The sequence below is a fragment of the Psittacula echo genome, assembly GCF_963264785.1.
Source record: "Psittacula echo genome assembly, chromosome: 28".
Taxonomy (NCBI): Eukaryota; Metazoa; Chordata; class Aves; order Psittaciformes; family Psittacidae; genus Psittacula; species Psittacula echo.
This window is the reverse complement of record NC_137763.1, coordinates 1,688,226-1,707,389: the sequence shown is the minus strand read 5'-3', so window position 1 is coordinate 1,707,389 and position 19,164 is coordinate 1,688,226. Positions and strand designations below refer to the sequence as shown.

The window sequence follows — 19,164 nt, the reverse complement described above, 5'->3', positions numbered from 1 at the left end:
GCAAGGTGCGGCCATTGATACCTGCTGCTGCCCACAACAAAGATGGCGCGTTGCTAAGCAACGCCTCTGCCCGTTTCCAACATGGCGCGTTGCTACGCAACTCCCCGACCAATCAGCTTCCCGCTGTTACCAGGAGCGCTCGCTCCGCCCTCCACGCCGTCGCTAGGGAAGGGGCGGGACTCTCCCACGTGACCGGAAGGCCGCTCTAGCCCGCCGCCGCTGAGGCGCCTCGATGGTTCAGCGCTGTTGACCCCGGGTACGAGGGGTTCTGGGGGGGATTTGGGGGTCCTGGGGGGGGGGGGCTGGGTCTTGGGGGGGGTTTTGGGGTCCCGGGGGGGGGTTTTGGGGCCTCTTTAACCCCTTCTTTCCCCCCCCCGACAGAGCAGCTCCGTTACCGGCTGCCCTGGCCCCCCCCCCCCCGCTGCCGCCGCCATGGCGCAGGCCCGGGGGGTGAACAGCATCCGGTTTAACCAAGACCAGAGTGAGTGTGGGGCGGCCCAAAACCCCTTTCGGGACCCCAAATACCCCCTTAAAGACCCCAAACAGCCCCTTAGAGACCCCCAAAACCCCCTTAGGAACCACAAATACCCCCTTAAGAGACCCCAAATAGCCACTTGAAAGCCCAAATACCCCCTTGGGGACGCCAAATACCCCATTGGGGACCCCAAATACCCTCTTAGAGACCCCAAATACCCTCTTGGAACCCTAAATACCCCCTTAGAGACCCCAAATACCCTCTTGGGACCCCAAATACCCTCTTGGGACCCCAAATACCCCTTGGGGACCCCAAATACCCCCTTGGGGACCCCAACTACGCCCATAAGAGACCCCAAGTAGCCCCTTGAAACCTCAAATACCCCCTTGGGGACGCCAAATGCCCCATTGGGGACCCCAACCCCCCCCCTTTCCAGGCTGTTTCTGCGTTGCCATGGACTCGGGGGTGCGGATCTTCAATGTGGAGCCCCTCATGGAAAAGGGGCATTTGGGTGAGAGGGGGTCGGGGGGGTCCCCCCCCTTCATTGGGGTCCTATTGGGAGGGGTTGGGGTGGGGAGAGGGATTGGGGTCCTTGTGTTCTATAGAAGGGGTTGGGGGGGTTCTGGGGAGGGTTTTGGGGTCACCCCGTTGGCCTGAAGGGGGGGTCTGGGGGGGTATTTGGGGTCTCTGAGGGGGTATTTGGGGTCGGGGTGGGGTATTTGGGGTGCCCAAGGGGGGATTTGGGCTCTCTAAGGGGGTATTTGGGCTGTCTATGGGGCTATTTAGGCTGTATAGAAGGAGGTGGGGGGGGCTGTTATAAGGGGGGGTCCTACAAGCATCCCCCCCCTTAAACCCCTCTCTATGGAGCAATGGCACCTACCACTATGGGGGTGGATGGGGGGGGATCCCCCATTCCCCCCCTCTACGGAGCAATGGCACCTACCACTATGGGGGTGGATAGGGGGGATCCCCCATTCCTCCCCTCTACGGAGCAATGGCACCTACCACTATGGGGGTGGATGGGGGGGGGATCTCCCATTCCCCCCCTCTACAGAGCAATGGCACCTACCACTATGGGGGTGGATGGGGGGGATCCCCCATTCCTCCCCTCTACGGAGCAATGGCACCTACCACTATGGGGGTGGATGGGGGGGGGATCCCCCATTCCCCCCCTCTACGGAGCAATGGCACCTACCATTATGGGGGTGGATGATGGGGGATCCCCCATTCCCCCCCTCTACGGAGCAATGGCACCTACCACTATGGGGGTGGATGGAGGCGGGGGGGGGGGTCCCCTCTTGGGGTCCCCCCCCATTGCCCCCCCCGTTGCAGAGGCCGAGCAGGTCGGCAGCGTGGCGCTGGCGGAGATGCTGAACCGCTCGAACCTCGTGGCCCTCGTCGGGGGGGGCAGCAGCCCCAAGCTCCCCGAGGCCTCCGGTGAGCCCCAAAACCAAGGGGGGGGACATCCCAAAATCAGAGGGGGGGGGGGCAATAATGGCAACACCCCCCCCCCGCTTTCCAGTGATGATCTGGGACGATGCGAGGGAAGGGAAAGACAAACTGGTGCTGGAATTCACCTTCCCCAAGCCCGTGCTGGGAGTCAGGATGCGGCCGGATAAGTGAGAGCACCCCCGAACCCCCCCCAACGCAGTGCACCCCCCAAACACCCCCCATTGCCCCCCATAACCCCCCCATTGCCCCCCATTGCCCCCCCAGGCTGGTCGTGGTGCTCCAGACCCGCATCTACGTCTTCTCCTTCCCCCACAACCCCACCAAGCTCTTCGAGTTCGAGACCCGCGACAACCCCAAAGGTAATGCGGGGGGTTTGGGGGGGCAATGGGGGGGTTTGGGGGGCAATGGGGGGTTTAGGGGGCAATGGGGGGGTTTCGGGGTGTCCATTTCTCACCCCCCCCCAGGGCTCTGCGATCTCTGTCCTAGTCTGGACAAGGCGCTCCTGGTTTTCCCTGGGCACAAATGTGGGAGCCTCCAACTGGTGGTGAGTGAGGGGGGGGGACTGGGAGGCACTGGGGGGGCAATTGGGAGCTCCTCACCCCCGTGGCATCCCCCTGCAGGGCATAGGAGTGGTACAGCCCAAGGCACTGCCGGCAATGGGAGGCACTGGGAGATACCAAAGCCCCAATGTGGGGGGCTGGGAGATACCAAAGCCCCAATGGGGGGGGCTGGGAGATACCAAAGACCCAAGGGGGGCCATCGGGAGATACCAAAGCCACAATGGGGGAACGCTGGGAGTTGCCGAAGCCACAATGGGGGATGCTGGCTGATATACCAAAGCCACAATGGGGGATGTTGGGAGATACCAAAGCCCCAATGGGGGTCCTTGCTGTCCCCCCCCGCAGGACCTGGGTGTGGCGCGTCCCGGCACGTCGCGGGCGCCGGCGCTGGTGGGCGCTCACCAGAGCGAGGTCGGGTGCGTGGCGCTGAGCCCCTCGGGCGCCGTCGTGGCCTCGGCCTCGCGCCGCGGGACCCTGATCCGGCTCTTCTGCACCCAGAGCCGGGCCCGGCTGCTGGAGCTGCGCCGCGGCACTGACCCCGCCACCGTGCACTGGTACCAACCGGGGGGGGGAATGGAGGCAATGGGGGTGATGGGGGCAATGGGGTGACCCCAGCATCCCTGTCCCCAGCCTCGCTTTCAGCCCCGACTCCTCCTTCCTCTGCGCTGTCAGTGACAAGGGCACCGGTCACGTGTTCGCCCTGCGGGACACGCGGCTCAACCGGCGCTCGGCGTGAGTGGGGGGGGGCTAAAATGGGGGGGGGAATGGTGAAAAGGGGGGGAATGAGCCCAAAATGGGATGGGAATGGTGAAAATGAGGGGAATGAGCCCAAAATGGGAGGGGGAATGGTGAAAATGGGGGGAATGAGCCCAAAATGGGAGGGGGAATGGTGAAAATGGGGGGAATTAGCCCAAAATGGGGAGGGGGAATGGTGAAAATGGGGGGAATGAGCCGAAAATGGGATGGGAATGGTGAAAATGAGGGGAATGAGCCCAAAATGGGGAGGGGGAATGGTGAAAATGGGGGGAATGAGCCCAAAATGGGGGGGCAATGGTGAAAATGGGGGGAATGAGCCCAAAATGGGGAGGGGGAATGGTGAAAATGGGGGGAATGAGCCGAAAATGGGATGGGAATGGTGAAAATGAGGGGAATGAGCCCAGAATGGGGAGGGGGAATGGTGAAAATGGGGGGAATGAGCCCAAAATGGGGGGGGAATGGTGAAAATGGGGGGAATGAGCCCAAAATGGGGAGGGGGAATGGTGAAAATGGGGGGAAAGAGCCCAAAATGGGATGGGAAGCCCTAAAATGGGATGGGAATAGTGAAAAGGGGGGAGATGAGCTCAAAATGGGGGAGGGGGAACACAAAAAAAAGGGTTTAAATGGCAAAAATGAAAGGAATAACCCAAAAATGGGATGGGAATAGTGAAAATGAGGGGAATGACCCCAAAATGGGGGGGGGGGGTTGCTAACCAAAAGTGGGCACAAAGCAGGGTTTGGGGGGGTTTTGGGGTCCCCCCATCCCATCCCCTCTCTTTCTGTGTCCCCCCCCAGCCTGGCCCGCGTGGGGAAGGTGGGGCCGGTGCTGGGCCCCTACGTGGAGTCCCAGTGGTCCCTGGCCACGTTCTCGCTCCCGGCCGAGGCCGCCGCCGTCTGCGCCTTCGGGCGAGGGGGCCGGAGCCCGAGCTCCGTGGTGGGTGAGTGAGGCCCCGCCCACTTCCGGGTCTGGCTCCGCCCACGGTGCCTCTTTTTTTTCAAAGCCACGCCCACTTCTCGCCCTGACCCCGCCCACACCGGGGCTCCGGCCCACCCAATCAGCAGCCACGCCCCCTACTGGCCACGCCCACTGCTGCCCCTCCCATTGGGAGATGGTGGGGGACGACCTGGAATGAGGGAGGGGGATGGAAATCGGAGGGGGGAAACCCTAAAACGGGGTGAAGGAGGCAGTAAAATGGGGGGGGGGGGAGACGAAATGGGGGGGGCACCCCTAAAATGGGGGGAGGAGCAAACCAAACCAAACACACACCCCCCCCCCCCCCCCGCAGCTGTTTGTGCCGATGGAACCTTCCACAAACACGTGTTCAGCCCCGACGGGAACTGCAACCGCGAAGCCTTCGACGTCTTCCTGGACATCTGCGATGACGACGACTTCTGACCCCCAAAACACCCCAAAATCACCCCAAAACCACCCCCCCAACCCCAACCCTACCCCGGGGACCCCCCTGCACTCTCTCTGTGTCCTTTATTTCCATCATTACAAAGAAGTGGATTAAAAACTCCTTTAAAGGGGGTCGGGGCTTAAAAAGTGGGGTTGTCCCCCTCCCCGGGACCCCCCCCTAAGGCTGGTGTTTGGGGGGGTCCCCCCCGTCTTTCCCCCTTCTCCCCCATGGCTCCGGGCCCGGCCCAGCCTTTGGCCCGAAAGGGGGGATGGGGGGGTTGGGGGGTGCTGGTGATGGGGGGGGTTGGCACATGTGTAGCCCTTTAAGAGAGTGGAGGAGGGGTGTGAAGATGGGGGGGGTCAGTAGGAGGGGGGGTCAAAGCCAAACTTGAGGCGGTGAATGAGGGTCTTGGCTGGGATCAGCACCTGGGGGAGGAAACGGGGGGGTGAGAGACCCAAAACCACCCCCCCATTGCCCATTGGCTCACCCCAATGATTCTCCCCCCATTCGCCATTGGCTCACTCCAGTGATACCCCCTTCCCCATTGGTTCACTCCAATGATCCCCCCCATTCCCCATTGGTTCATTCCAATGATCCCCCCCATTCCCCATTGGTTCAGCCCCCTGTCCCTCCCCCTTCCCCACTGGCTCACCCCAATGTCGTCCCCCCCATTCCCCATTGGTTCCCCCCGTCCCCCCCATCGCTCACCGGGTGATGGACGTACCCCCCGCAGGGGTAGCACCAGGCAGAGAGGTCCCGCAGGCTCAGGACCAGGGGGTGCCCCTCGGCCCCCCCGTGCTCCAGCATGTGCCCCCCCACATAGCGCCCACAGAGCACCTGGAGGGTGGGGGAGAGCCAGGGGGGTTTTGGGGTGATTTAGGGGGGTTTTGGGGTGATTTAGGGGGGTTTTGGGGTGGTTTCAGGGGGTTTTGGGGTGATTTAGGGGGGGGTTGGGGTGATTTAGGGGGGTTTTGGGGTGATTTAGGGGGGTTTTGGGGTGATTTAGGGGGGTTTTGGGGTGATTTAGGGGGGTTTTGGGGCTGTTCTCACCTGGTGGCAGCTCAGGCAGAGCCAGTTCTCGCGGCGGCTGCCGCACGCCCGACAGGGGGCGTCCCCGCCCTCCAGCCCCACCCCGGAAGGAGGCGCCACAGCGCCGAGGTGCGGGCAGTCCAGCAAGGGGGTCACGGCGAACAGCGCCCCCTGGTGGGCGGGAGGGACAGAGCGTGGGGCACAACCTCCCCTCCCCCCCCCAATTCCCCTCCTCCATCCTCGCCCCTCCCCCACCCACCTCCTCGGGGCTCCTCCTCCGGGCAGGGGGGGGAGGGGCACCTCGCGCTCGCCCCCACCAAGGGGGCGGGGCCTGGAGGAGGCTCCGCCCCCCCGGGGGAGTCCCCGAGGTGCAGCTCCCCCAGGCGCAAGATGGCGTCCAGGGGCGCGGTCGTGGACGTCATCGCCGAGGCGGGTGACGTCATCGTCGCGGCAGGTGACGTCATCACTGCCCTCTGCTGCTGAGGGGGGGGGATCCGGGGGAACTGTAAATGGGAGGGGGGGAGGGGATTGGTCATGGGCCATGGGGGGGGGACAAGAGGGGGTTCCCAAGGGATCATTGGGGGGGGGGGAGGAGTTGGGGGTCACAGGGGTAAGGAAGGGGTCCCAAAGGGTCCCCATAGGGCAGGGGTGGGGGGGTCTGAGTGCTCCTGGGGGGGTAAGGGCGCAGTGGGGGTGTCCTAGGGGGGCTCCAGGGGGTGTTGGAGGACCCAGGGGTGTCCAAGGGGGTGGTTTGGGGGTATGGGGGAGTCTGTATGGGGGGGCCCCTATGTGGGGGGTCTCTATGGGGTGGTTTCTATAGGGGGTCTCTATGGAGGGATCTCTACAGCGGGCATCTACAGGGGGTGCCTCCATAGAAGGTCTCTATAGCAAATCTCTATAGGAGGTCTCTAGAGAAGGTTCTCTATAGGTGGTCTCTATGGGGGGGTCTCTATAGAAGGGTCTGTATGGGGGGGTCTCTACAAGGGATCTCTATAGGAGATCTCTATAGGGGTCTCTATGGGGGTTCTCTATAGGGGGTCCTCTATGGGGTCTCTATAGAAGATCTCTATAGGGGGTCTCTATAAGTGGGGGTCTCTACAGGAGGGTCTCTATAGGTGGTCCCTATGGGGGTTTTCTTTATAAGGGGGCGGTCTCTATGCGGGGTCTCTATAGGGGGTCTCTATAAGGTATCTCTATAGGGGGTCTCTATAGGGGGGGTCTCTATAAGGTATCTCTATAGGGGGTCTCTATGGGGGGGGTCTCTATAAGGGATCTCTATAGGGGGTCTCTATAAGGGATCTCTATAGGGGGTCTCTATAGGGGGGGTCTCTATAAGGTATCTCTATAGGGGGTCTCTATAGGGGGGGTCTCTATAAGGTATCTCTATAGGGGGTCTCTATAGGGGGGTCTCTATAAGGTATCTCTATAGGCGGTCTCTATAGGGGGGGTCTCTATAAGGGTCTCCATAGGGGGTCTCTATAAGTGCTCTCTATGGGGGTCTCTCTCACCTGGGGGCAGGCGGAGGCAGCTCCACTCCCGCTGCAGGCGCTGGCTCCGCTCCAGGTCCCGCAGCGCCGCCGCTTGGGGGGGCCGGGGGGGGGCAGCACCGGGGGGGTCCCCAAGAGCACCCCCAGGCACTGCCCCACCCCCTCCGCTGTGGCCCCCAGGTTGTACCCGCCCTGCCCCCACCCCCGCGCAGAGCTTGAGGCGGGGGGGGGGAGGGGGGGCACAACCCAACCCCCCCCCACCCCCCCTATGGGGACCCCAATGTCCTGGACCCCCCCAAACCCCCCCATGACCCCCATAAAAGGCCCTCAATGCCCCCCCCCCCCACAGGGCCCCCCCTTACCTCGAGGACCAGCATGAGCAGCCCCCCCCCCAACCCTTATGGGGGGCCCCATTACCCCAGGACCCCCCCAAACCCCCCTTCCAAGACCCCCATAAAAAGCCCTCAATGCCCCCCCCATCACTGTGACCCCCCCCCCATAGGGCCCCCCTTCACCTCAAGGACCAGTACGAGCAGCCCTCCCCCCCACAACCCTTATGGGGGGGGCCCCATTACCCCCCAATTCCCCTTCATGGCCCCCATATAAGGCCCTCAATGCCCCCCCTCCCCCCATCATTGGGCCCCCCCCCCCCAATAGGCCCCCCCTTACCTCGAGGACCAGCACGAGCCGCCCCCCCGCCAGCCCCCCCAGCAGATGGGTCATGAGGCCGAAGGTGGGGGGGGACACGAGGCACCCCCCAAGGGGGTCCCCCCGGGCCGCATCGAAGCCGGCCGATACCAACACCAACTGGGGGAGAACTGGGGGGGGGGGGGGGGGGGGTACAGCATTGAACCCCCCCCTCATTGCACCCCATAACCCCCCCCCCATTGACACCCCCGCCCCCCCCGTACCTCGTAGGCCACGGGCAGCACCAAGCGGGTCATGGCCAGGACGTACTCGGGGTCCCCGGCGCGGGGCCCCCCCAGCCCACGTTCATGGTGAAGCCGAGGCCCCGGCCCCGGCCCCGGCGCCGCGGGGACCCCCCCGACCCCCCGGGAAGAAGGAGCCGTCGTGGCGGTGCAGGGAGATGTAGAGAACGCTGCGGGGGGGGAGGAGATGGGGCAGCCCCATAGGGGACATGGGACAGCCCCATAGGGGATATGGGATTCCCCCAGCACCCCCCCACAGCACACATAGGACACCCCCAGAACCCCCCCATGGCACCCTCCCTAGCACCCATGAGCCCTCCCTATAGCACCCGTAAGACCTCCCTGTAAGACCCATGGGACCCCCATAGCACCTATGGTATCTCCCATAACACCTCCCTATAGCACCCATGGGACCCCCCATGAACCCTCCCTATAGCACCCATGGACCCCCCATGAACCCTCCCTATAGCACCCATGATCCCTCCCTATAGCACTCATAGGACCTCCATAGCACCCATAGGACCCCCACAGCATCCTTAAGATCTCCGTATAGCACCCATGGAACCCCCATGAGCCCTCCCTATAGCACCCATAGGACCCCCATAACACCCCTCAGACCCCCTTGGGACCCCCCCCCCCCCAATACCTTGGGTCCTCCTCAAAGATCTTCTGGGTGCCGTTGCCATGGTGAACGTCCCAGTCCAGGATCAGCACCCTGGGGGGGGGGGGGGATGCAGTGAGGGGGGTCCCCCCCATCCACACACCCCCCATAGCGACCCCCCCCCCCCCCCTTACCTTAGGGCCCCCCCCGCCAGGCTCTGGCCGTGCCGCGCTGCCACGGCCACGTTGTTGAAGAGGCAGAAGCCGCTGGCGGTGCCGGGCCCCGCGTGGTGCCCGGGGGGGCGCACGATGGCCAAGGCGTTGCGGACCTGCCCCGGAGAGAGACCCACAGGGACCATGGGGAGCCATAGGGAGCCATAGAGACCCATAGGGACCATAGGGAGCCATAGGGACCATGGGGAGCCATAGGGAGCCATAGGGACCATGGGGAGCCATAGGGACCATGGGGAGCCATAGAGACCCATAGGGACCATAGGGACCATGGGAGCCATAGGGAGCCCATAGGGACCATGGGGAGCCATAGGGACCATAGGGAGCCATAGAGACCCATAGGGACCATAGGGACCATGGGGAGCCATAGGGAGCCATAGGGACCATGGGGAGCCATAGGGAGCCATAGGGACCATGGGGAGCCATAGGGAGCCATAGAGACCCATAGGGACCATAGGGAGCCATAGGGACCATGGGGGAGCCATAGAGACCCATAGGGACCATGGGGAGCCATAGGGAGCCATAGGGACCATGGGGAGCCATAGGGAGCCATAGAGACCCATAGGGACCATAGAGACCCACAGGGACCATGGGGAGCCATAGGGAGCCATAGAGACCCACAGGGACCATGGGGAGCCACAGGGACCCATAGGGACCATGGGGGAGCCATAGGGAGCCATAGAGACCCATAGGGACCATAGGGAGCCATAGGGACCATGGGGAGCCATAGGGAGCCATAGAGACCCATAAGGACCATAGGGAGCCATAGGGACCATGGGGAGCCATAGAGACCCATAGGGACTCATAGAGACCCATAGGTAGTCATAGGTACCCATGGGGAGCCATAGAGACCATGGGGACACATAGCGACCCATAGAGACCATGGGGAACCATAGAGGCCATGGAGACCCATAGGGACAAGAGGGACCCATAGGGAGCCATAGGGACCATGGGGAGCCATAGGAAGCCATAGAGGACCCATAGGGAGCCGTAAAGACCATAGCAATCCATAGGGAGTCACAGAGCGCATAGGAGACTATGAAGATCCCCATAGGAAACCCAAAGCCCTCATAGAGCCCCCCAGAGACCGCCATACTTCCCATAGAGCCCCATAGAACCTCCATACCCCCCATAAGATCCCCACAGGACCCCCCCCCATCGGAGCCCCATAGAGCCCCCCCCCCCCCCCCCCGGTACCTGCCCGCTGAGCACGGCCCCCACGGCGGCGCAGGCGGTGCCGGCCGCGAGCCGCGCGCATGCGTACGAGCGGGGGCTCAGGAAGACGGAGTCGAAGCGCGCGGCCACCGAGCGCAGGTCCCGCACGGGCAGCGCCGCCGAGCGCGCCAGCAGCGCCAGCAGCGCCCCCCTGCGGCCAGGAGGACACCGCACGGAACCCCAGTGTGACCCACGTGTGATCCAGTGTGACCCACGTGACCCAGTGTGACCCAGTGACCCCAGTGTGACCCCAGTGTGACCCACGTGTGATCCCAGTGTGACCCACGTGACCCCAGTGTGACCCCAGTGTGACCCAGTGTGACCCACGTGTGATCCCAGTGTGACCCACGTGACCCCAGTGTGACCCACGTGTGATCCAGTGACCCCAGTGTGACCCCAGTGTAACCCAGTGACCCCAGTGTGACCCAGTGACCCCAGTGTGACCCACGTGTGATCCCAGTGTGACCCACGTGACCCCAGTGTGACCCCAGTGTGACCCACGTGGACCCCAGTGTGACCCACGTGTGATCCAGTGACCCCAGTGTGACCCCAGTGTAACCCAGTGACCCCAGTGTGACCCAGTGACCCCAGTGTGACCCCAGTGTAACCCAGTGACCCCAGTGCAACCCCAGTGTGACCCCATTGCACCCCAATGGCTCCCATTGCCCCCCATTACCCCCAATTGCCCCCATTACCCCCAATTGCCCCCATACCCCCATTACCCCCAATTGCCCCCATTACCCCCAATTGCCCCCATACCCCCATTACCCCCAATTGCCCCCTATAGCCCCCATTACCCCCAATTGCCCCCATTACCCCCAATTGCCCCCATACCCCCATTACCCCCAATTGCCCCCATAGCCCCCATTACCCCCAATTGCCCCCATTACCCCCAATTGCCCCCGTTGCCCCCCGAGCTGCCCTCACGTGTGGCAGGCCCGCAGCTGGGCCGGGGTCGCTGCCCTCGCAGGCAGGCGCAGGCAGCGCTGAGCCAGGCCCAGCTCCTGCGCCCGCTCCAGGATGCGCCTCCCCCGCTGCGGGGCCTCGGGGTGCTGGCTGCAGGCACCCACAGGGACCCATGGGTGCCACGGACCCCACAGGCACCCACAGGGACCCATGGGTGCCATGGACCCCACAGGCACCCACAGGGACCTATGGGTGCCATTGACCCCATAGGGACCCACAGAGACCCATAGGTGCCATCGACAACCATAGGGACCCACAGAGACCCATAGGTGCCATTGACCCCATAGGGACCCATAGAGACCCATAGGTGCCATTGACCCCATAGGGACCCACAGAGACCCATAGGTGCCATTGACCCCATAGGGACCCCCAAAGGAACCCATGGGCGCCAGGGACCCAGAGGGACCCGCAGGGAGACCCCAACCCACAGGGACCCATGGGTGCCATGGACCCCCCCCCCCCATAGGGCCCCATAAGGGAACCCATGGGTGCCATTGACCCCATAGGGACTACAGACCACCCCACCCCCACCCCAGCACCCATGGGTGCCCCCCGGCCATGGCTGACCTGTCCCAGGGGTTGTGGTGCTCCTCCATCCGCTCATCATAGAGCAGGGCCGTGCGGGCCGCGGGCTGCGGCCATTGCTGCAGCTCCTCCTGCGCCGGGGGGGGGCCATCACCGCCCTGCTCCTCTGCGTCCCCTTCATCCCCTTCATCCCCCCCCTGCTCCTCCTCCTCCTCCTCTTCCTCCTCTTCCTCTTCCTCCTTCTCCTCCTCGGGCTCTGCAATGGAGCAGCCTCAGGCCCCGCTCCCGACCCCTCTTCGTGCCCCCCCCGGCGCCATTGCTTAGGGGAGCCAAGATGGCGGCGCCCTGCATGGCAACCAAGATGGCGCCCTAGCAACCAAGATGGCCGCCATAGCAACCAAGATGGCGCCCTAGCAACCAAGATGGCGCCCTACCAACCAGGGTGGCCCTCCCTTAGCAACCGGGCCTAGCGCACCCCCCGAAGCCTCCACTCGATTTGGGGGGCTCCCGAGCCGGGTTTTGGGGTGCCGCGGCCCCCCCACCCCCCCCCGGCACTCACCGGCGCAGCTCAGGTACCTCCAGTGCTTGCGATGCAGGGACAAGGCTTGGGCCACGCAGGCCAGGCCGCTGGGGGGGGGAATTGGGGTGATGGAGGGCCCCAAAGTGCCCCCTATAGCCCCCTATAGCTCCCCCCCATCCCCCCTCACCTGGGGGTGGGGACCATGGCCCCGGGGGGGTCCCCGGGCTCCCCCAGCAGCGTGCGCAGGATGGAGCTGAGCCCCCCCACCAGCGCCGCCGGCTCCGCACCCCCCTAAGGGACAGGAGGGGGGGGTCAGGGGTCCCCTATGGACTCCATAAGGGACCCCCTCTATAGACCCCCCCATAGCCCACTATAGCCCCAATAGCGCTCTATATGGGCACTATAGCCCCGCCCCCCAGTGCCCCCCATAACCCCCCTATGGCCCATATAGCCCCCATAGCCCCCCATATGCCCCAAAGAGCCCCCCTACCCCTACAGCCCCCTATAGCCCCCATACCTCTATAGCCCCCTACAGCCCCCATATCCCTATAGCCCCCTATAGCCCCCATACCCCTATAGCCCCCTATAGCCCCCATACCCCTATAGCCCCCTATAGCCCCCATACCCCTATAGCACCCTATAGCCCCCATACCCCTATAGCCCCCTATAGCCCCCATACCCCTATAGCCCCCTATAGCCCCCATACCCCTATAGCCCCCTATAGCCCCCATACCCCTATAGCCCCCTATAGCCCCCATACCCCTCACCTCAAGGGCCAGGACAAGGCGCCCCCCCGCCAGCGCTGACAGCAAATGGGTCATGAGAGCGAATCCATCGGGGGAGACCCCCCCATGCCCCTGGGGGGAACACAAGACCCCTATAGAGCCCTATAGAACCCTATAGAGCCCCATAGAGCCCATAGAGCCCCATAGCACCCAACCACCCCCAGGACCCCCCCAGCACCACCAAAGGGGGGGCTGAGGGGAGCCCCCCAAAACAGCCCCTACACCCCCTATAGGGGCCTATAGGGGCCCATGTCCCCCTATAGGTACCTTTGGGTCCTCGGTGGCGATGTCGAAGCTGGCGGCCACCAGCACGAGCTGGGGCTGGAACTGCAGAGACACGGCAGCCATTGAACCCTATAGAGCCCCTATAGCACCCATAGAGCCCCTATAGCACCCATAGGGCCCCTATAGCATCCATAGGGCCCCTATAGCATCCATAGGGCCATCCAGGGAGCCCCCTCTGACCTCAAAGGCAATGGGCAGCAGGAGGTGGAAGAAGGCGGCTGCGTAGTCCCCATCCGTCATGCCAGGCTATAGAGGACATCAGAGCCTATAGGGACCCTATAGACCCTATAGTGACCCATAGAGTCGCTATAGTGCCCCATAGAGCCGCTATAGTGACCCATACAGCCCCTATAACCATCCATAGAGCCGCTATAGGCACCTATACAGCCCTTATAGTCAACCGCGTATCACTTATAGTGACTCGCACACCCCCTATAGCGACCCATAGAACCCCTATAATGTTGCATGTACCCACATAGGAGCCCCCAGCCCCATAGCCCCCCATAGACCTCATAGTCCCTATAGGCCCCCATACCCCCTATAGCCCCGTATCCCCCATAGCCCCTATACCCCCCATAGCCCCTATAGTCCCCTATAGCCCCTATACCTCCCATAGCCCCTATACCCCCCATAGCCCCTATAGTCCCCTATAGCCCCTATACCTCCCATAGCCCCTATACCCCCCATAGCCCCTATAGTCCCCTATAGCCCCTATACCTCCCATAGCCCCTATACCCCCCATAGCCCCTATAATCCCCTATAGCCCCTATACCTCCCATACCCCCCATAGCCCCTATAGTCCCCAACCCCCTATAGCCCCGTATCCCCCATAGCCCCTATACCCCCCATAGCCCCTATAGTCCCCTATAGCCCCCATAGTCCCCTATAGCCCCCATAGAACCTCGTCCCAGCGCAGCTCCACGGTGAAGCCCTCGCCGGGGCCGGATCCAGAACTGGGGGGGGGGTCCCTGCCCTGGTGCATCCCGAAATAGAGCACCCTGCAGGGAATGGTGCATCCCAATGCATCCCAGTGCATCCCAATGCATCCCAATGCATCCCAGTGCATCCCAATGCATCCCAGCGCATCCCAATGCATCCCAATGCATCCCAGTGCATCCCAATGCATCCCAGCGCATCCCAATGCATCAAAGTGCATCCCAGTGCATCCCAATGCATCCCAATGCATCCCAATGCATCCCAGTGCATCCCAATGCATCCCAGCGCATCCCAGCGCATCCCAATGCATCCCAGCGCATCCCAATGCATCCCAGCGCATCCCAGTGCATCCCAATGCATCCCAATGCATCCCAGCGCATCCCAATGCATCCCAGCGCATCCCAATGCATCCCAATGCACCCCAGTGCATCCCAATGCATCCCAGTGCATCCCAATGCACCCCAGTGCACCCCAATGCATCCCAGTGCATCCCAATGCATCCCAGTGCACCCCAGTGCATCCCAATGCACCCCAGTGCATCCCAATGCATCCCAGTGCATCCCAGTGCATCCCAATGCATCCCAGTGCATCCCAGCGCATCCCAGCGCATCCCAATGCATCCCAATGCATCCCAGTGCACCCCAGTGCATCCCAGTGCATCCCAATGCATCCCAATGCACCCCAGTGCACCCCAATGCATCCCAGTGCATCCCAATGCATCCCAGTGCACCCCAGTGCATCCCAATGCATCCCAGTGCATCCCAATGCATCCCAATGCACCCCAGTGCATCCCAGTGCATCCCAATGCATCCCAGTGCACCCCAGTGCATCCCAATGCATCCCAGTGCATCCCAATGCATCCCAATGCATCCCAGTGCACCCCAGTGCATCCCAATGCATCCCAGTGCATCCCAATGCATCCCAATGCATCCCAGTGCATCCCAATGCATCCCAGTGCATCCCAATGCATCCCAATGCACCCCAGTGCATCCCAATGCATCCCAGTGCATCCCAATGCACCCCAGTGCATCCCAGTGCATCCCAGTGCATCCCAGTGCATCCCAGCGCATCCCAGCACTCACCCGGGGTCCTCCTGGAAGAGGCTGGGGGGGGCCCGGCCGGGCTGGGGGCTCCAATCCACAACGAGGATCCTGGGGGGGGGGGGAAGGGGTTTGGGGGCGCAGCACCCCCAGAGCACCCCTATAGCATCCCCTATAGCATCCTTATAGCACCCATATAGCATCCTTATAGCACCCTTATAGCACCCATATAGCACCCTTATAGCATCCCTATAGTACCCTTATAGCATCTGCATAGCACTCCTATAGCACCCCTATAGCACCTTCATAGCATCTCCTATAGCATCCGCCATAGCACCCATATAGCATCTCCATAGCACCTCTGTAGTACCCCTACAGCATCCCCTATAGCACCCTTATAGCACCCCTGCAGCATCTCCTATAACACCCTATAACACTCTTGTAACACCCCCTATAGCACCCTTACAGCATCCACTATAGCACCCATATAACAAACCCTATGGCACCTCTGTAGTACTCCTACAGCATCCCCTATAGCACCCTTATAGCACCCCTGCAGCATCTCCTATAACACTCTTGTAACACCCGCTACAGCACTCTCATAGCATCCACTATAGCACCCATATAGCAATCCCTATAGCACCTCTGTAATACCTGCACAGCATCCCCTATAGCATCCTTCCAACATGGATTATAGCACCCTTGTAACACCCCTATACCATCCTCTATAGCATCCATATAGCACCCCCACACCACCCTTACGTCGTGTTTTGTAACACCCTTATAGTATTCCCTATGGCACCCTGTAGCATCCCCTATAGCACCCTTACAGCATCCACCATAGCACCCCCATAGCACCCCGAAGTCTACTCTGGAACCCCAAATCACACCCTGAGAACCACCATACCCCTATAGCCCCCTATAGCCCCTATACCCCCATACCTGCTATAGCCCCTATACTCCCATACCCCCCTATAGCCCCTATACCCCTCATACCCTGCTATAGCCCCTATACCCCCATACCCCCCTATACCCCCTATACCCCCATACCCCCCTATATCCCCTATATTGCCATACCCCCTATACCCCCCATACCCCCTATACCCCCTATACCCCCATACCCCCCTATAGCCCCTATACTCCCCTATAGCCCCTATACCCCCTACCCCCTATAGCCCCTATACCCCCCTATAGCCCCTATACCCCCCTCACCGCTCCAGGCCGTGTCTCTGGGCCGCTCGAGCCGCGGTGCTGATGGGGCTGGAGCCCGGGTGCTGGGGGGGCTGTGGGGACAGCATGGGCCCTATAGCACCATAGGGCACCCCTATAGCACCATAGGGCACCCCATAGCGCCCCTATAGCACCATTGGGCACCCCTATAGCACCATAGGCAACATCAGAGCATCACTAGGGTACCCCTATAGCATCTTCTATGGCACCCCATGACCACTATATCAGCCCCTATGGGGAGGTCTATATGGGAAGGAAGGAGTCTATTGGGACTGGGGGGGGGGGGTCCATAGGCGCTGGGGCAGGTCTAAGGGGGTCGGGGGGTTCATAGGGTCTCAGCATGTATATGGGGTGTCCATAGGGGTTGGAATGTGCCTATGGGGTTCCATAGGGTACGGGGCTCCATAGGGATTAGAGAGCTCTATAGGGGCTCTGTAAGATCTGTACACGGCATCTATGAGGTCTCTATAGCATCTATATAGCGCTTCTATAGGATGTCCATAAAGCTTCTATAGGATCTCTATACAGTTTGCATAAGAGCTCTATAAACTACCTATAAACCCTATGTATGGTGTCTATAAGCTCTATATATAATGCCTATAACGTCTTTTTAGCACATCTATAGGGTCTCTACAGGGTGTCTACAAACTCTCTATAAGCTTCCTATAGTGCCTCTACAGAGTCCCTATAGGGTATCCATAGAGCCTCTATAACATCCCTATAACGGCTTTATAGGGTCTCTATAATGTGTCTATAGGATCTCCATAGCGCTTCCATAGCGTGTCCATACAACGTCTATACGATGTCCATAACGTCTCCATACGCTCTCTATAGGCCCTCCATAACCTCTCTATATGGCCTCTATAGGGTCCCTATAGGGTCCGTACCGCACCAGCACCAGTCCATTGCGCAGGTCCCCGCTCAGCACCTTCTGCTGCAGCTCCAGCAGTGACCCCAGAGCCAAGGAGAGGCCCTGAGGGGACCCCAAAGCATCCATAAGGACCCAAACCCCCATAGGGACCCCAAAACCCCATAGGGACCCCAAAGCATCCATAGGGACCCCAACCCCCCATAGGGACCCCAACCCCCCATAGGGACCCCAAAGACCCCCATAGGGACCCAAAGCATCCATAGGGACCCCAAAACCCCATAGGGACCCCAAGCATCCATAGGGACCCCAAACCCCCCATAGGGACCCCAAAGCATCCATAGGGACCCCAAACACCCCCATAGGGACCCAAAGCATCCATAGGGACCCCAAACCCCTCTTAGGGACCCCAAACCCTTATAGGAACCCCAAAGCATCCATAGGGGCACTCACCGGCGGGGGCGCAGGAGGGGGCTGCTGCTCCATCGGCTCCTGCAATGTGGGGCTGGGGACCCCAAAACTGCACTCAGGGACCCCCAAAACCCCCATAGGGACCCCCCTAAAACCCCCACAGGGACCCCCCAAATCCCATAGGGACCCCCGTAAAACCCCCATAGGGACCCCCCTAAAACCCCCATAGGGACCCTCTTAAAACCCCCATAGGGACCCCCTAAAACCCCCATAGGGACCCTCTTAAAACCCCCACAGGGACCCCCCAAATCCCGTAGGGACCCCCCAAACCTGTGCAGCAGCAGCAGCTCCTCATTGGTGGCTGGGCGACACTGAGGGCAAGAGGAGCCATAGGGGACCCCAAGATCAATGGAGAAGTCCCAGTATCAATGGGGGGGGCCCCAACATCAAAGGAGGGACCCCGATATCAATGGGGTGACCCCAATATCAATGGGGGGGCCCCGTTTCTCACCTCCACCCTCACACAGCGCTGCACCAGCCCCAGCTCCTCCAGTGCTGCCCAAGCCATCGCCAGCGGCTCTGGCCCCCCCTGGGTGCTGGGGGGTGAAGAGGGGGGTCAATGGAACCCCAATATCAAGGGGGGACCCCAACATCCAAGGGGGGGACCCCAATATCGGGGGGGCGGCAGGGTTTGGGGGTACCTGTGAGCATCCTCATAGACCAGCCCTGTCCCGGTGGCGGCTGCGGCTTCGGTACCCAGGTCCTGGTATGGGGGGGGTCATGGGGGTCCCCCCCCATCAATAAGGTCCTGGTATTGGGGTGCTCCCCCCATATCCCAATGGACCCAAGTGTTGGGGTGCCCCCATCTCCCAATGGGGCCAAGTATTGGGGGCCCCCCCCTTATCCCTATAGGCCCTGATATTGGGGTGCCCCCCCATATCCCAATAGACCCAACTATTGGGGTGCACCCCCCTTTACCCCATAGGTGCTGCTATTGCAGGGCCCCCAATACCCCCATATCCCAGTGGGTGCAGTTATTGGGGTACCCCCCCAAGGGACTCAGGGGAAACCCCGCAATGGACCCAGGTATTGGGGTACCCCCACCGCAAAAAGGGACCCCCCCACCCCATAAAGGATGGAGGTTTCAGGGTGCCCCCCCCCCCTTTACAATGGACCCAGCTATAACTGTCCCCAAGCCACGCCCCCTTCCCCAGGCCACGCCCCCTTCCTGTAGCCCCGCCCCATACAAGACCGTGTTCACCCTCCATAGCCCCGCCCACTCCCCAGGCCCCGCCCACCAGCCTTAACCCCGCCCACTTCCCAGGCCCCGCCCACCAGCCTCAGCCCCGCCCTCTCCCCAGGCCCCGCCCACCAGCCGTTGTAGCTCCGCCTCCAGCCCCTCCCGCCGGCTCCGGGCCCGGCCGCGCCGCTTGGCCTCGGGCAGCCCCCCCCTCGGGGGCGGGG

At 62.0% G+C, this 19,164-nt stretch overlaps 2 protein-coding genes across 7 annotated transcripts; one reads left to right on the top strand and one right to left on the bottom strand.

Annotated features, from left to right (window-relative positions):
* The first annotated feature begins 131 nt into the window (after positions 1 to 131).
* On the top strand, positions 132 to 4,774 carry WDR45 (WD repeat domain 45). Of its 6 annotated transcripts, XM_080635655.1 has the most exons (11): positions 132 to 256; positions 382 to 481; positions 912 to 986; positions 1,808 to 1,912; positions 1,998 to 2,094; positions 2,192 to 2,286; positions 2,392 to 2,471; positions 2,833 to 3,041; positions 3,118 to 3,219; positions 4,039 to 4,181; positions 4,530 to 4,774. In XM_080635655.1, the coding sequence occupies exons 2-11, from the start codon at positions 433 to 435 to the stop codon at positions 4,637 to 4,639; spliced, it is 1,065 nt and encodes a 354-aa protein (XP_080491781.1). In that variant the 5' UTR covers positions 132 to 256; positions 382 to 432; the 3' UTR covers positions 4,640 to 4,774. The 6 variants fall into 6 exon arrangements, 3 of the variants coding, with proteins under 3 accessions (XP_080491781.1, XP_080491779.1, XP_080491780.1); XM_080635653.1 differs by lacking the exons at positions 132 to 256; positions 382 to 481; positions 912 to 986 and having other exon boundaries at positions 1,215 to 1,912; XM_080635654.1 differs by lacking the exons at positions 132 to 256; positions 382 to 481; positions 912 to 986; positions 4,039 to 4,181 and having other exon boundaries at positions 1,215 to 1,912.
* Positions 4,775 to 4,788: 14 nt separating this feature from the next.
* On the bottom strand, positions 4,789 to 18,810 carry HDAC6 (histone deacetylase 6). The gene is given in 28 exon segments (XM_080635675.1): positions 4,789 to 5,068; positions 5,352 to 5,480; positions 5,694 to 5,843; positions 5,932 to 6,175; positions 7,181 to 7,351; positions 7,829 to 7,974; position 7,977; positions 8,071 to 8,138; positions 8,141 to 8,212; positions 8,215 to 8,258; positions 8,735 to 8,803; positions 8,884 to 9,017; positions 10,117 to 10,285; positions 11,062 to 11,190; positions 11,668 to 11,881; positions 12,185 to 12,252; positions 12,333 to 12,436; positions 12,913 to 13,002; positions 13,198 to 13,257; positions 13,396 to 13,461; positions 14,117 to 14,213; positions 15,234 to 15,302; positions 16,404 to 16,474; positions 17,309 to 17,394; positions 17,743 to 17,781; positions 18,031 to 18,071; positions 18,212 to 18,296; positions 18,402 to 18,810. Coding segments are annotated over 26 exon segments (2,565 nt in total). The 5' UTR covers positions 18,056 to 18,071; positions 18,212 to 18,296; positions 18,402 to 18,810; the 3' UTR covers positions 4,789 to 5,018.
* Positions 18,811 to 19,164: the final 354 nt, after the last annotated feature.